This window comes from Musca vetustissima, unplaced genomic scaffold (assembly GCF_032173495.1).
Source record: "Musca vetustissima isolate MV318-11 ecotype Yass unplaced genomic scaffold, APGP_CSIRO_Mvet_v1 utg21690, whole genome shotgun sequence".
In the NCBI taxonomy this organism is placed as follows: domain Eukaryota; kingdom Metazoa; phylum Arthropoda; class Insecta; order Diptera; family Muscidae; genus Musca; species Musca vetustissima.
The window spans coordinates 12,838-29,226 of record NW_026887372.1 but is presented as its reverse complement, the minus strand read 5'-3'; the positions used below and the strand labels follow the sequence as shown (position 1 = coordinate 29,226).

General features: G+C 36.7%; 1 protein-coding gene across 1 annotated transcript in view; it reads left to right on the top strand.

The window, feature by feature from the left end:
• LOC133334954 (uncharacterized) overlaps positions 1-11,350 on the top strand; it is a gene marked incomplete at both ends in the record, with an annotated part of 48,238 nt that extends 36,888 nt beyond the window's left edge. The window contains 6 exons of the mRNA XM_061543265.1: positions 7,585-7,652; positions 7,725-8,100; positions 8,164-8,584; positions 8,642-8,716; positions 11,044-11,071; positions 11,237-11,350. Coding sequence (XP_061399249.1) covers positions 7,585-7,652; positions 7,725-8,100; positions 8,164-8,584; positions 8,642-8,716; positions 11,044-11,071; positions 11,237-11,350 — 1,082 coding nt within the window. The remainder of the gene's footprint in view (positions 1-7,584; positions 7,653-7,724; positions 8,101-8,163; positions 8,585-8,641; positions 8,717-11,043; positions 11,072-11,236) is intronic.
• Positions 11,351-16,389: the final 5,039 nt, after the last annotated feature.

Below are 16,389 nucleotides of genomic sequence, written 5' to 3'. Positions count from 1 at the left end.
TCTACATACTAACTGTGCTATTACTAATATCTAACATCATGTCATAATAATATCATATAATCAATATACTACATACCTATCAACACACATGTGTTTGTGTGTGTGTGTTATATCGTTGTTAACTAAATAACCATACTAGCAACTCTTATTATCGTCATTATTTTGTGTCTAAATTAGTATTAAATATTAATTGATATTTGTATACTTGATGTAATAATATGGTTGTAATTTGTGTGTATGTGTGTATATATATGTAAATATATACAATAGTATGTATGCGTGTACACTTAATTTACATACTAATATGTACAATATGAAAAATAACTAATATACTAATTACAATTATTGTATACATATTTTTAAGGCTATTTTGAAAACATATATATATTGTTGAGACCTTTAAAAGAATTATCTCTCAGATAAATGGGAAATTTAAGAAAAAACGATAAATAATAATAACATATCACAAAATTTCGGAAGGGGATAGAATTGACTTAACAAATCAGTAGTATAGTCGTTCTACATTCCGAACTGCAAAACAATTATCGACAATTTTCCATATAGACATCTTATAGCGAGCAATATTCGATAACCGCTGCAAACATTTTTATCTCTCATACTCATATTGGATACTAATAGAATTGATATTAATGTATAGGTCAACCGATCCAATTTCTGGCAATATTTTCATAATAATGTATGAGTAGCAACAATGTGTGTGATCTATAATGATTCAACAGACCGGACGACGGACCCGCATAAACCGACATAGAATTTTATTCTGATCAAGAAATATATATTGTTACGAATATAACTTTAGACTTAAGTTAATTTAGATGAATTCCGTTAATTTAAGAATTTGAATTGTAACGTAAATTTCTACTACGCAGTTTATTTGAATAACTTCACAACAACAACCACTGTATAGATTTTTCTACATCCTTCCATTTCCTCTTTCATTTTCTATTTTGTTATTGTCGTACAATTCTTGTTAAACGTCATTCCTCTTTCTTTGTTATTCCCTCGCCTGTATATGTGTTGTTGTTATTCCTCTTTCTTTGTTATTCCCTCGCCTGTATATGTGTTGTTGTTATTGTAAGTTTGTTTACTCAAGTTTGTTGTTGTTATTGTTCACTCAGTAAGTTTGTTGTTGTTATTGTTACTCAATGTGTTTGTTGCATTGGTAGATTGTTCGTGATCTAGGTGTTACCAGATCGTCTAGAAACTTCTGTAGCGACAGGCAGGGCTCATATAAATAGAGGGAATGGAAAGGCAGTGAGTCAGTTGTGAATCAGATCGCGAATTGAAACCGTCGTGTAAAGTAAAGTGCAAAGTAAAGTTGTGTGAATAAAGTCATTGTAATAATCGTAATCTGAAAGAACCCGCGTTTTATTTGGTACGAATTGTATCGGGAAATAAAACAACGTCTACACGGGATTTAGTAAAATCCAAGAACGTAACAATTGGTGTCAGAAGTGGGATTACGATAATACTACGATGAAGTTTAAGGATCTACGAGTGGAAGACTTGAAGAAGGAGCTAAATAAATTGGAATTGTCCTCTACTGGCAATAAGGCTGAGCTACAAAAACGCCTGTTGGATGAGTTCGAGCGCCGTGGTATGAACATCGATACATATGAGTTTGACAGTAAGGATGAAGTGGATTTATCGGAAATGGGCGAATCCAACGGTGGGGAAGTCTCGTCAGTAGCTGCCAGGGGTGCCGATTTAAGAGAAATGCTGGCTAAAATGTTCGAAGAGAATTCCCGAATGTTAGCAGAAAACACGAGAAGAATGTTCGAAGAGAATGCCAGAGAGTTTGAGGAAAATTCCAGAAGGAGCGAAGAGAATTCCAGAAAGTTAGAAGAAAACACGAGACGAATGTTCGAAGAAAATTCGAGAATAACGAACGAGAAACTCGAGTACATTACAGAAGTTATTGGAAGGAGAGTGGAAACCGTGGAGGTCCAAATTAAAGATTTGGATAAGAAAGTGCAGTCGGTTGACGAGAAATTTCTGGCCCACGACCACAGGTTTACGAATCTGGAGAAGAAAATTTCGGAACTGGAAATTAAAGGTGGTCCGGTGCGAGCTCCTGATAACACATTAAAAATCAAACCTCCGGTATTCGACGGCTCTACGTCATTCAATGTTTTCAAGTTACAGTTCGAGACAGTGGCTTCTAGAAATTCGTGGAACGACAGCGACAAAGCGGTTGCACTACTTCTGGCATTGAAGGGCAGTGCTGCGGATGTTATACAGAGTATTCCTGTCGCTTCTAGAAGCAACTATGAACATGTTATTGCTGCACTGGAACGTAAGTACGGTGGCGAACATAAACAAAACATCTACCTTATGGAACTAAGGGGAAAAGTACAGAGGGCAAACGAGACGCTACAAGACTTTGCAGCTGAGGTGGAACGTTTGGTGCTAATGGCGTATCCAGGAGAGAATCACCCATTGCTGGACCGTATGAAAATCGAAACCTTTGTGAATGGCATACGTGACCCTGAGATTAAATGTGCAACATATGCGTCACCAAAAGCGTCGTTTGCCGAAACTGTGTCGTTTGCCCTTGCCCAAGAGACGGCAAGAATAATTGTTAAGCCCCAGACCCACAAGATTCGCCAACTGGAGACCGAAGGTTGCGAACCCAAATCTCTCGTTAACTCGATCAAGGACGCCATGAAGCAGGTAATAGAAGAAACAAAGTTAGTAGGGATGACTAAGCCCAGGGTTAGATGCTACAACTGCGATAAAGCAGGTCATATTGCGCGCGAATGCAGAGCTAAGCGCAAACGATCCAGGTCATCGTCACCACCTCCAACGAAAGATGGTAGAAGAATGGCTCAACAGTCCACCAATGAGTCACCGTTAAACAGAATCGAGCACAGAGAAGGCGGAAAACGCGATAATGCTGATGCCCTGTCTCGTCGGCCATGCAAGGTAGAATACAGGCACTGCTCAAAGGCCGAGTGCAAAGAGAATATCGTTGATGTCCGACGATTGCAGTTTGAGTCGGGTGAAGATTGGTCGACGGAACAACGAAGAGATCCCATTCTGGGCAAAATAATTTCGGCCATAGAAACGGGCAAGCGACCTAGTCGGAAAGAAATTACCTCCGAAAGCCCTCTTTTAAAATCCTATTGGGCCCAGTGGGACAGTCTACTTATAAAAGATGGCTGCCTATATCGCAAATGGGAAAGTGAGGACGGTAAATCTCACCGGAACTTGATCGTCGTCCCAGACTCCAAAATAAGAGATGTCTTGTCGGAGTTTCACGATGGGCAAAGTGGAGGACATCTTGGCATAACAAAGACCGCTGAAAAGGTAAAGCAGAGATTCTACTGGGTCGGCTGTCAAAAATCCATTGCCGACTGGATCGCCAATTGTGAAAGGTGTATAAGAGCTAAAGGTCCAACACGGAAGAGTCGAGGCTACATGCAGCAGTATAATTCAGGAGCCCCTTTTGAAAGAATCGCAATGGATGTAGCTGGACCGTTCCCAACAAGCGACTCTGGGAACCGGTATGTCTTAGTGGTCATGGATTACTTCAGTAAATGGCCAGAGGTTTATGCTATCCCAAATCAAGAAGCCAGGACAATTGTGGATGTGTTCAGCAAAAATTGGATTTGTCGCTATGGTGTTCCATCTGAGGTCCATTCCGATCAAGGTAGGAATTTTGAATCAGCGATCTTCAAGGAAATGTGTGACTCCTACGGAATCAAGAAAACCAGAACGACGCCCCTAGATTCAATCGTACCTGGAAGAACAATCGCACCCTGGAAGAACATCTACGGAAAGTGGTGGACAGTGGCCAACGAGACTGGGATGAGCATATTCCAAAGTTTTTACTGGCGTATAGATCGGCCATTCATGATTCCACATCCCGGACCCCAGCCAAAGTTCTGTTCGGAAAGGAATTAAAGCTACCTGGCGATTTGATATTCGGTGCCACCCCAAACGACGATGTGAACCAAGATGAAGACAGTCAAAACTCTTTTAGTAAAGTCCACGATGCAGTCCGACATCGAATAAAAATGGTTAGCAACCGCATGAAGGCAAGGTACGATCGAGCGGCAAATACCGATGGGTTTCAAGAAGGGCAACTGGTACTATTGTTCAACCCACAACGAAAGAAAGGACTATGCCCCAAATTGCAAACGCACTGGGAGGGACCCTACAAGATTGTCACGAAAATAAATGACGTCGTTTATCGCATCCAGAGGAGCGACAGTCCCAGGTCGAAGATGAAAGTTGTACATTTGGAGCGGCTGACCCCCTACGGAACGGGAACTGTGCCTATTCGGGACGAACAGGCTTAAGCGGGGGGCAATGTTACGAATATAACTTTATTTTTAAGTTAATTTAGATGAATTCCGTTAATTTAAGAATTTGAATTGTAACGTAAATTTCTACTACGCAGTTTATTTGAATAACTTCACAACAACAACCACTGTATAGATTTTTCTACATCCTTCCATTTCCTCTTTCATTTTCTATTTTGTTATTGTCGTACAATTCTTGTTAAACGTCATTCCTCTTTCTTTGTTATTCCCTCGCCTGTATATGTGTTGTTGTTATTCCTCTTTCTTTGTTATTCCCTCGCCTGTATATGTGTTGTTGTTATTGTAAGTTTGTTTACTCAAGTTTGTTGTTGTTATTGTTCACTCAGTAAGTTTGTTGTTGTTATTGTTACTCAATGTGTTTGTTGCATTGGTAGATTGTTCGTGATCTAGGTGTTACCAGATCGTCTAGAAACTTCTGTAGCGACAGGCAGGGCTCATATAAATAGAGGGAATGGAAAGGCAGTGAGTCAGTTGTGAATCAGATCGCGAATTGAAACCGTCGTGTAAAGTAAAGTGCAAAGTAAAGTTGTGTGAATAAAGTCATTGTAATAATCGTAATCTGAAAGAACCCGCGTTTTATTTGGTACGAATTGTATCGGGAAATAAAACAACGTCTACACGGGATTTAGTAAAATCCAAGAACGTAACAATATGTATATTTATGAGGTCTAGCTATGTCGGTTTATGCGGAGTTTCAAACGGAATAACAAATTTAACATACACTCCAGAATCAGATAAACCTATATGTACGAGGGCATTTCGAAAGTACTTAGCCTAGCACAAAAAGCGCGGTATAAACAGAAAAAAGTGAAGTGTTTTGAAAACTTCCATCACACATGTTAAATTTTGTTTCCATCTGGCAACTCCTTTATATAGAAACAGGTGTTCAAAAAAGACGCATACGCAATTTTTTACAATGGAAAAATTAGAAATGCGTGCTTTCATTGTAAAACAATTGCGGATGCGTCATTTTTTAACAACTGTTCCTATATGAAGCAGTTGCCAGATCGAAATAAAATTTAACATGTGGTCATAACAGAGATGGAAGTTTTCAAAACATTTAACTTTTTTCTGTTTATACCGCGCTTTTTGTGCTAGGCTAAGAACTTTCCGAACTTCCCTCGTATATATGTGTATATCTGATTCTGGAGTGTATGTTAAATTTGTTATTCGGGTTGAAACACCTCTAAATATTAGCTGAAGACCCAATAAATATACATATATACTTATTGATCAGAATAAAATTCTATGTCGATTTATGCGGGTCCGTCGTCTGTCTGTTGAATCATTTTAGAGCACACACATTGTTGCTACTCATACATTGTTATGAGTAGCAACAGCGGGATAGCAAATTGGGATATATTGGTCCACGTTTGACTTTTCCTCCAAATATTTTGGATATTTTTGGCATTTTTTAATTGAATTGGTTGTAATTTGGTATGTTGAGTTTCGATTATGTTGAGCTTTTTACGATAGCCCCCATATAACGGTACCTCCACATATTCAGAATGTTGGCGATTTTTGGTACGTTTTAAAGTGAGTTCCCTACCAAGTACTATCAATATTCATCCACGTTTTAAAATAACCCCCTTATGACGGTACCTCCCATGAGTTGGGCAAGTTTTTAACCGAATTCTCCGTAATTTAGTATTTTTATTTCATATAGGGTAAAAAATAAATCTTCCTACATAAATTTTTACGCGAAGTAAAAACGGGTCCAAGTACTTTAATTGGCCAGATCATCGTGGAGAGTAGAAAAAAAAAAGAAAACCTATCTACGTTTTTATTTCTTTTATTGATCAGGAGCAGATATAGTCTGGAGCCGGTGTAGGTTACTTGGCTTCCTGCATCGAGACGGTGGGTTTTGGCTTTCACCTCACCCTTACCACTCTTGTCAGAATTCTCCATCGACACTACCGACGCTTACGAAGCTGTACTTCGTGCATCTAATGACTGCGTGGGTCTCTTAACAGCAGGTTGTTGCTCATCCGAGGATTTTATTCTCTTCACAGCCGTGGGCTGCGTTTGAGTTTTGGCTCCCGGAGTTGTAACTGCCGTAGAGGTTGAGCCAGATGTCGTGAACACCTGCTTCGTGTTCACCATCTTTGGTTTATCCACCAACAACTGCCCAATTGTCATAACCTTAGATTTCGGTTTCGACATTTCGGCAGTGGACGGATTTACAGAGGGAAGTTGTGCCTTATCAGTTGCATGGGAAGATCCTAGCCACCATCGTCCTAGTTGTGCTCGGGCCACTTGCAGTTGTCTCCTCTTTTGAAGGGACTACCATGGTAGACTTCGCACGTGATGTAGGAATTCTATCAATTAAGAAGTAGTTTGGATACTCTTCCTCTCGTCACTACTCAGCGTCTGAGAAGACTCACGTTGTTTTGAAGTAGTCACCAGAATAGCTATTGTATTAGTCACCGTAGCACTAATTACAGTAGTATCAATGACGTCTTTCTCATCTGTCAAGGGAATAATGGGCTTTGGCGCAAAAGAATGGTTCGGTTGAGTGAGTTCTGGCCTTGTAGAGTTCAAGATTGAGGGTGCCAAGGCAGCCATACCAGCATCAGTCGAAATATTGAATACGTTCACATTGTTTTGATTATGTATTTAAATTTGTTACTCTGCAGTATATTTTCAATATACGTAGTTCCATACAATGAAATAGTCCCCACAGGTCATTACCATATAAAAATCGCATCCCATTTCGAAATTTTCAACAGAAGTAATTATAATATTTTATCCAAAATTTTTCTATAAAGGTTCATATTTTTCGTTATGTGTTAAAGAATAAACTACTGTTAGGTAGCCAATATCATTGTCCCAGTATAAAGATCCCGACTGATTGAACGATTATTAACTATTCGAAAAAAGAATAGACCTTCCCAAATTGTTGGTACTGTATGGCAAAGTGTTTGTCATTTTTTATTTGTCAATTAAATATATTTTTTCATTTATTACATATCGTAAAAACATTGTGCCGAAATTTAATATATTTTAAAGAAAACGCTTGATTTTTTGTTGTAAATACATTTTCATTACTCGTTTAACATAAATCGTTTAAATCGTTGTCTAACAATTGATGTAGTTTTCATGTTGTATATTTCAATGTGTCTGTGTGCGTGTCTAACTGTAACTAAATGTTGATGTTGATTAATTGTTCAAAATATCTAACAAATAATTTCGAAATTTTAAACATCTGTCTTATTTTTTCTTATAATAATTACAGGGGATTCAGATGCCAAAGTGTTAACACTTGCTGAACATATCATAGCTGCTATGCCAGAACGTATTAAAGTAAGAGATCGCCATTTCTCAAGTATTCAAAAAATTATAGTAAATATTCTATTTCCTTTGTATTCCTTTCAGAATGAGGCTGATGAAATGATGGTCTTGGGTAGCCCCATGACAGAACCATTAAATTCCGAATCATCGGGTTTAAATGATAGTTTTATGGATCCCCTTTTGGATTCACTGCCCAATGCCCATTTCGATAATGAATTTAATTTCGACTTCAACGATCACACATATCGTTATCATGAAGTTAGTACACCCTGCTCTAGTCTAAGTCCTGCCAGTTCAGGACCACTGCAATCACCGGCCAGCTATTCAATACTGGGTCATGATCCATCAGTTAGTTCACCGAGTCCGCCACCATCGACAAAACAACTGACGGAATTTCTGCATGCCTCCAGTAATTCACAGTATCCATTTGAGGCTGATTTTAGTAAATTAACATTAACAGGTGGGTTCCAACACACATTGATTTCGAAACCTTTACTGATTAAAAAAAAATAACTTTTTACAGACACCGAACAACGAGAACTCTATGAGGCTGCCAAATGCATACAAAAGGCTTATCGTTCGTACAAGGGCCGCCAGAAGTTGGAGGAACAAAATAAGGAACGTACCGCCGCCATTGTCATACAAAACTATTATCGCCGCTACAAACAATTTGCCTATTATCGTCAAATGACCAATGCCGCTTTAGTCATCCAGCATGGTTATCGTTCGTATTGTCGTAATAAACGTTTTAAGAAATCTCAAAACACCTCCACTATGATGGCATCAGGTGGTGCGGCTTTACACAATAGCGACAGTCAGGATAGCACGAATTCCCAGTGTCTGTCAAGCTTTTTTGATAATTTCGCCAAACAGGAACAGAATGCTGATAGTTCACCGCAATCGTGTAGCACCCCGAAGGAAACAAGTCCTTCGGGTCCATTAAAGTAGGTTAGGATATATTAAATTGATTTCCATGGTTAATATTTCTGCTTTTCTTTTAGACGTACTTACTCACAATCGACACAAAATCAAGCTGCCAGAAAAATTCAACAGTTCATGCGACAATCACGCATTAAGTGAGTATATTTTTGTGATATTATATTCTATACTATTGAGTAGCATAAAAGACAAGTTTTGTATATAATAATCATATTGTGGGTTATGAAAATATATGGTCTGTAAAAATTTGTTAGATTGTGTTGCATGATGTATCACATCATGATGTGATGTACAAGCTTGAATCGTTTTTAGTGAAAATGTCCAATGTATATCGAAGCTGTAAGCGTACATTTCTTCAAATAAAATGTTCAATCGAAGCTACAAATGTAAATTTCTTAAGGGGACATTATCTTCGGAAATAATTTCCTAAGGGGACATCATCATCATCGGAAATCATGCCCGCTGTAGAAAAGAATGCTTTTGGTTAATTACAAAAACAACAACAAAAGTATGTCAATTAGTTTTCTTATGCTTTGAGTCTTCAAGCGCTTATATACAAAGTAACAAATCTTCAGGCACGTCCATTTGCCAGCCGTTTGAATATTATAAGATAAAAGGAAATTACAAGCGTAGATTTTTTTCAAAAATATTCAAGGTCTATTAGAGTAGACCAATACAAAGGTTAACTTATGTGCTCTAACTAAATCTATTTTATATTTGAATCGATTTTAGATATATTTCCAAATAATATACATTTATACCCTTTACCACTCTGTGATACAGGGTATTATGTCTTTGCGCATACGTTTGTAACAGGCAAAAGGAATCGAGATAGACGCATGGTTCACTTGGTAAATATACATAGAATCACTTTCTGAGTCGATTTATGGATGTCCGTCTGTCCGTACGTCCGTTCATGTATTTTTGTGAGCAAAGTACAGGTCGAATTTATGATCCGAATTGGATGAAATTTGGTACAGGTCATTTATTTGGATCATAATGAACCCTATTGTTCCGATTAAGACAGATTGCGCATTGAATTCGGTGCTGATTGACGTATGCGAAGTTTTTGAAATCAGTTCAGACTTAGATATTGCTCTCATATACCGAAGAACCTATGTTTGTTCTATTTAAACGGAATTTGACAGAGAGTATTGCATGGAGTTTAGTGTGATTCGACTAAATTTATTTTAACGGATCACCATAGATCTTTTTCGTTTTGAACAATATTGTAGTCTGTATGGAAAAAAAGTCCGTCACTACAAGAAAAATCTGCTCTAAAAAGGAATGTTCTGGTGTGATGCCAAATGTCCGAACCTTGACACGGTTGAATTTAATTCGTAGATGCAATTTCGCAACAATAGTCGACATAAATACAACTTATCAAGTAAAGACATTTGTAATCCACATTTCCCAATATGCCTGATGAGCCGCTTAACCAACGGCGAAACGCGTTCCCATATATATATATATATATATATATATATTTCCTTTTCATTGCAACTCCGATCATGTAGCTCATCTCGAAAGAGAAATTAATAAAAATATTTGGTTTAGCTTATTAAATTGAGTCTAGAATGACGTGTGTTAAGTTTCGTTGAAATTAGTTCAATTGGGATAAATTGTTTGAAATTGGGAGATATATCCCATATATTTTTTCGTTCGATTTTATGCAAATGATGCACCGAGGATCCTATGTTTTATGGCTAAACATAAAATATAGCATAGCGTGTTGGGTTGAAATCGGTTCAGATTTAGAAATAGCTTTCGTATATATTTTCATCCAATTTCATCTAAATGGTATACCAAAAAGCTAAAATTTGTCCGATTGGTACGAATTTGTGCACAACGTACCAAACCGAACCTTGTAAAATATGTATGTATGCAGATTTTGGTATAGCCCTTCTATATTTCCGTCTGAATTCCTACAAATTGTGCACCAAATTATAAGCGTTTTTCTGATCGAGATAAATTATGGACAGAGCACTTTACTGCAGCATACTAAATTGTTGCTCAAATACGTCCAGGTTTACATATAGCTCCCATACATCAGTTTGCTCGATTTCATACAAATGATACACCAAAGAACCCATGTCTGCCCGATTGGCATGCAATTTTTCATAGATTTCAGTGTTGTATGTGAATAGGTTGTTTTAAATTAATTCAAATATGTATGTAGTCTATTGTATATATGAGCATATATTGTATGTACCCAAAGTGGTGAAGGGTATTATATAGTCGGCGCGCCCGACTTTTGAACATTCCTTACTGGTTTAAATTCTGAAATATATCTTAATGTGGGAAACTTGTATTTCTAAATATGGTTTATTAATACATTTTCATTGGGCATAAACAATTCCTAACTTTATTCTGCAATACATATTCAATAATATACTCAAAAAAAAAAAAAAATTGAATTAAATATAAATAATTAAAATTATAAATCATACAATTCCATGCACAGCATATGGGATGGAAATTTAACAACGCTGGTAAGATTCTGCAATAAAAAGGATGACTTTTTTCGACTAGATTTATTTTCCTTTGGTTATGTTATATTTTAATTAAGTTAGTTGTTATTTTTAGTTTACATTTTTATTAAAGAATACATTTTAAAATATTAAAAATAATATTTTTTTGTTTTTCCGCTTTTATAGACTTCAGAGAGAACGAGCCGAAAAAGAGAAGCTGGTGCACCAACGCAGGGCGGAATACCTTCAAAACTTGCAGTATCAAGGACAACAGGAAATTGCCTGCCCAATCGAAAAGAGGTAAGTGGAAATACATTTTAAAATTTATTAAAATGAGTTTGTAAATGGGAAAAAAATCGACATAAAGGAAATTTAATTTATGAAAAATTGTTTATTGTTAAGGAATGTTATTTTCGTAGAATATTTGTATAAAAATTTATATTGGAGTAATATTAATTATTTTTTTATAAATAAGGCCACTGAAATAGAAAAAAACGAAATTTTTTAAAAAATACTCATAAAATTTGACTGAGACCATAGTGAAACATAAAGCTATTTATTCCTGCCTCATAATTAGCAAAGAACTCATTACACCATAACGCACCTATGTTCACCTATGACTAATTTTCCCTTTGACCCATAAGAATTTTTTGGACGTTCAAGAAATGAGCTCCATTTTATTATTTAGATTATTATTATTTTTTTTTTTTTATCACCAAATAAAACATTCAAATTAATTATTTTCAAATATCTTTCTTACAGTGATACTACAACAGAACATCACAATGACTCCAACATCACAGAGCTTGTCAATAATGACATAACCAACAACAACAATCATCAATGAAAAGGAAAATTAATTAATTATTAGTGTAAATTACCAAAAAAAAATCCCCAAACATACAAACGAATTCTTAAGTATCTAAGAGAATGCAAAACAAAAAACCCAACACCTTCCACACATTTGCGTACCCCCCAAAAGAGGAATTTCGAAAAAACCTCTAAAAAAAGAAATGTCCACATCTACTTAAAATTTTACTTAAACGTACTACTAAAACTAGCTCCATTAAGAATCTACAACCTTCCTTATTCCCTTACAAAACAAAACATATAAAAAAATGAAACAAACCAAAGAATGGACAAAAATTGTCATTTCTTTGGGGCAAAATGAATTTTCAGAATTTTACTGAGATCTTTTTCAAAAAATAAAGCTTTACTTCAATGAGTGAAACTATATAACTATTATATAATTATTACTATTTAATATTATAAAAAAAGAAAAAAAAAACTAAAACAAAATATATTACAAAAAAAAAACTGCTCTTAAACTATTATTACTATTATAATAATAAATTATTATTATTACTGTTACTGAAAGAAATTAAAAAAAAAAAACAACAACAAAATCACTATTAAACCTTAAATAAATAAAATATAATTTATTAATTTTAATAATACTATTATCTTAATTATAGAAAAAAGATAACAAGAAGGCAATGAAATAGCCTTAAACACACATACACACACTCTTTAAAAAATAATTATCTAATTAATGAGAGTATTATTATTCAAAGAAAAAGAAAAACCAAACCACTTTAAACACATATAAATATTAATATTAAGATCACTCTATAAGAAAAAAGAAATATTGTTAAAAAAAACCCTCCCTACTTAGTAAAATAATATTTTAATTATTTTTTCATTTTCTTTTTTCATATTTTAATTTGTTTTTATCTTTAAACAAAATGAGAATTAAGACCTCTTTAAATGTTCTAAACACTTTTTTATTACTATATATAAAAATTTAAAAATATAAACATATATAATATTAACAATATATATAAATATAATTACTTAGTATTAGTTAGTCACTATTTTTTCTTCAATTTGTAATCTATAAACTGCAAATTAATAAACCAAAAAAAAAAATCTACAAAGAAATCGAAATGAGAGAGAATTTTATGTACGTGCACTTTTTACTAAACCCAAACTAAATATATTAAAAAATTAAACAATAATCTATACATATTTATTAAGTATAACACCCTTTCACACCTATACACCACTATATTTGTATGTATTCTATTTAGAAAAGCTCTTTACATTTTTTTTTAATTTGTAATTTTTAAATTGTAGCTATATAAAAAAATATTAAACCTTAAAAACCCCAAGGCATCTATGCTGTTTTTTTTCGTATGAATTATGCGTAGATTCGTTTTCAAAACATTTTTCTGTCAATGATTTCAAAAATTCCAGTCTCCTTCGGGTTATTCGTTTCTTTAAATGAGATTATATATGGACTTTGATATGGGTAATGGATTGTTCTCAATGATCCCTTCTTCTTGTTGTTGTTTAGCAACAAAATACATGTGGTGGATTATTCGTTGTCTGGTTCTGCTTCTTCTACCTCCAAATTTAAGAATTTTGAAACTTCGGCGAGAGTTGAGTCGGCTTGAGCTGGGCAGTTGAAGAGGTGCAACGAGTCGTCTGGTCCAAGTTCACATACAGGACATGTGTTATGAATCGACCCGTCAATTCTAGCCTAAAAGGAAATAAGGCGTTTGAACAATTCTGATTTTCTGATCGTGTTTGTCCGGGCAACTGTTTCTCCTCTGCTGCGATGGATGGGGACGATATTGCTCTACTGCCTGAGCGACTGCGTCCCTGAGAATACCATTCAGATCTGCTTGTTAGGCTACTTGATGTAGGGGTTCACGTTTATAACTTTCGACTTCTCTGTCTAGATCATGATCATCTGGTCCTAGTCCACATGCAAGACATGTGTTAGATATCGAACCGTCAGTTCTTGTCCAATAGGTATTGAGGCGGTTGCACCATCTTGATCTTAGTAGAACTAATACTACTGGTGTTTGTCTGTGCAGATGATTCACCTCTGCAGCGATCGATGGGAGGTGGTCTCCGATTATGCTATGCACACGATATTACTGTCTGAGCGACTGCGTCCCTGTGAATATCATTCATACCTGCTTGATAGCCTTCTTGATCTAGGGACCTTTAGACCTCTCTCTCAAGATCATGAAGATCATTCCTGACGTGCCTGGGCGGAAGAGTTTTGTCCTGACGATAGCACCCAAACAAGTACTGCATCAACAACATATAATTGTGTCGATGGACGGGTAAGATCTTCGTCTTCTCATGATGATGGTCCACTGGAGTCATGCGGAGACACCCTATTGCAGTTCTCATGCCAGCAGTCTGACATGTGGATATTCTTCCACTGCGTATTACTTATGCAGTAGATTTCGGATATAAAAAACTCAAAAAAGCCGGAGATTTCTTTCTTTTTTCTTATATGGAATTATCGGATATAGAAAGTATAAGCTCGGTGTTTTTGATAATCTGTGCTTATATCCGATATCTACAGTATTCGCAAACCACACTGACGCCGCATAGCTTACCACTACTACCACCGACCTATTGCTTTCTTTATCAGCGCCCAAGTGCTGCCACCAAGCGACTTGAGGACCTTGTTCCTACTTCTCAGCTTAAAGCATAAAGCGGTGGCTTGCGCAGACGACTTGAAAAGGCTTTCGAACCTTACTCCTAGTATCTTGGGGTAGTTAGTGGTCGAAATCGAAATCTTCATCGACCATTATGTTCAGTGGGATCTTCATTTCAGCCACCCATGTGGTGAACAGTGTGGCTGTTGAATTTGAGGCGTATATTTTCATATTCCTCAGATGGAAGAAATATACGAGATCAGTTATGTAGAAATTTAACCTCTCACATATGTCATCAATAATGGGACCAGTCGCCATGATCGTACAATCATCCGCAAATATTAGACCTCTATGCCTTCAGGTGGTTGTGGAATATCAGCAAGGTTGAGGTTAAACGATTGGCGTCCACACATTTAGTTGATTATCCAACGTTTCAAACACGGTCGTAGATTTCCCTTCTCTATGTCTTCGAACAGCTTGGCATGGTTGATTATATCGAAGGCCTTCGATAGGTCAACTGCCACTAACACCGTCCGGTTGCACGGTCTGTTCTGGTTAAATCATCTGCTAATATATGTGGAAATGGCGGGTAATGCTGCATTTTACGGAATCCATGTTGATGTTGGGCAACTGGAAAACTGTTTTCCAACGATGGAAGGAGTAGCGCTTCAAGTATCTTTGCTACTGGCGACAGGAGTGAAATCGGCCTGTACTATTAACCCCTGCTGGCATCCTTGTCAGGCTTCAGGAGAGGGATCACACTGCCTATTTTCCAGGCTTCAGTAACTATGTATGTGGTTAACTACAAGTTGAGGGCCGATGTTAAATACTCAACTCCGGGTTCACACAGCTGACCTTGGATATCCCCTCCTGGACCAACACTTTGGATGACTTAGCGTTTTTAATGACATCTTTAACGTACTCTTTCGTAAATTGTGTTGGTACCTCCTCGACTCGAAGTGCCCTTATGCGATGTAGTACAATCCTTTTCCCCCTATCACTCTCGGGCTGCTCTATGAATTGCCGGTTAAAATAACTCGCACGCCCCTTCGGGTCTGTCACAGTTACGTCGTTAAATGTGACAGCCGTCCTATCATCCTTTCTTCCAGGATTCGAGAGTGACTTAACCGTTGCCCACAATTTACTTGTTCCGGTGACAATGTTGCATTGCTTCAGGTGGTCTAGCCACTTTTTCCTTTTGTGCCCGCCTACTAGTCTGTTGATTTTAAGTGTAAGTTCTCGTACCATTGGGTCTTCAGGGGTCGTACGACGGAGCTCATCACGCTCAGTAGCCAATACCGTTGCCTGTGCTGGGAAGTTTGGTCTTACTTCCGGTATTCGACCAGCAGGTATGAAGTGAGCGGCAGCAGTAGCGATGACTTTACGGAAATTCCTTCCAGCCACCCGAGGATCTGAGGGAATAGGCAGCTCTCTGAAGCGGTGATTAGGCCAAACCAGGCCAATCATCTTTCCCATGGTTCAGGAAAGTTCGGCGTTTAGAGGTGATGAATTCTGGTGGCCTGTTGACGGATACGATGATAGAAAGGTGGACTGAGCCGAGTGAAATGACAAATTGAAAGTTTACGTCATTTATCAGACCTGTGGGCCTATTCTGTAACTTTTTAACAACATTCGATTTTGTTTATTTTACAACAATTTCATTTGTTTGTTTTATTGTTTTTACAACAACAAAAGAAATTTAAACAATATCGAATGTTGTTTAAAGTTACAGAATAGGCCTACTGGGGGGTTACTCTGTATTGCGTTGCGAAAGCAAGTGCGATGCGAAAGCTAAATGCGTTAAGAGTACAATTTGGTACTCTGTAACGCTCAAGCAAACTCATTCGCAAACTAAATCGAAAGTAGGGCAACACTGTC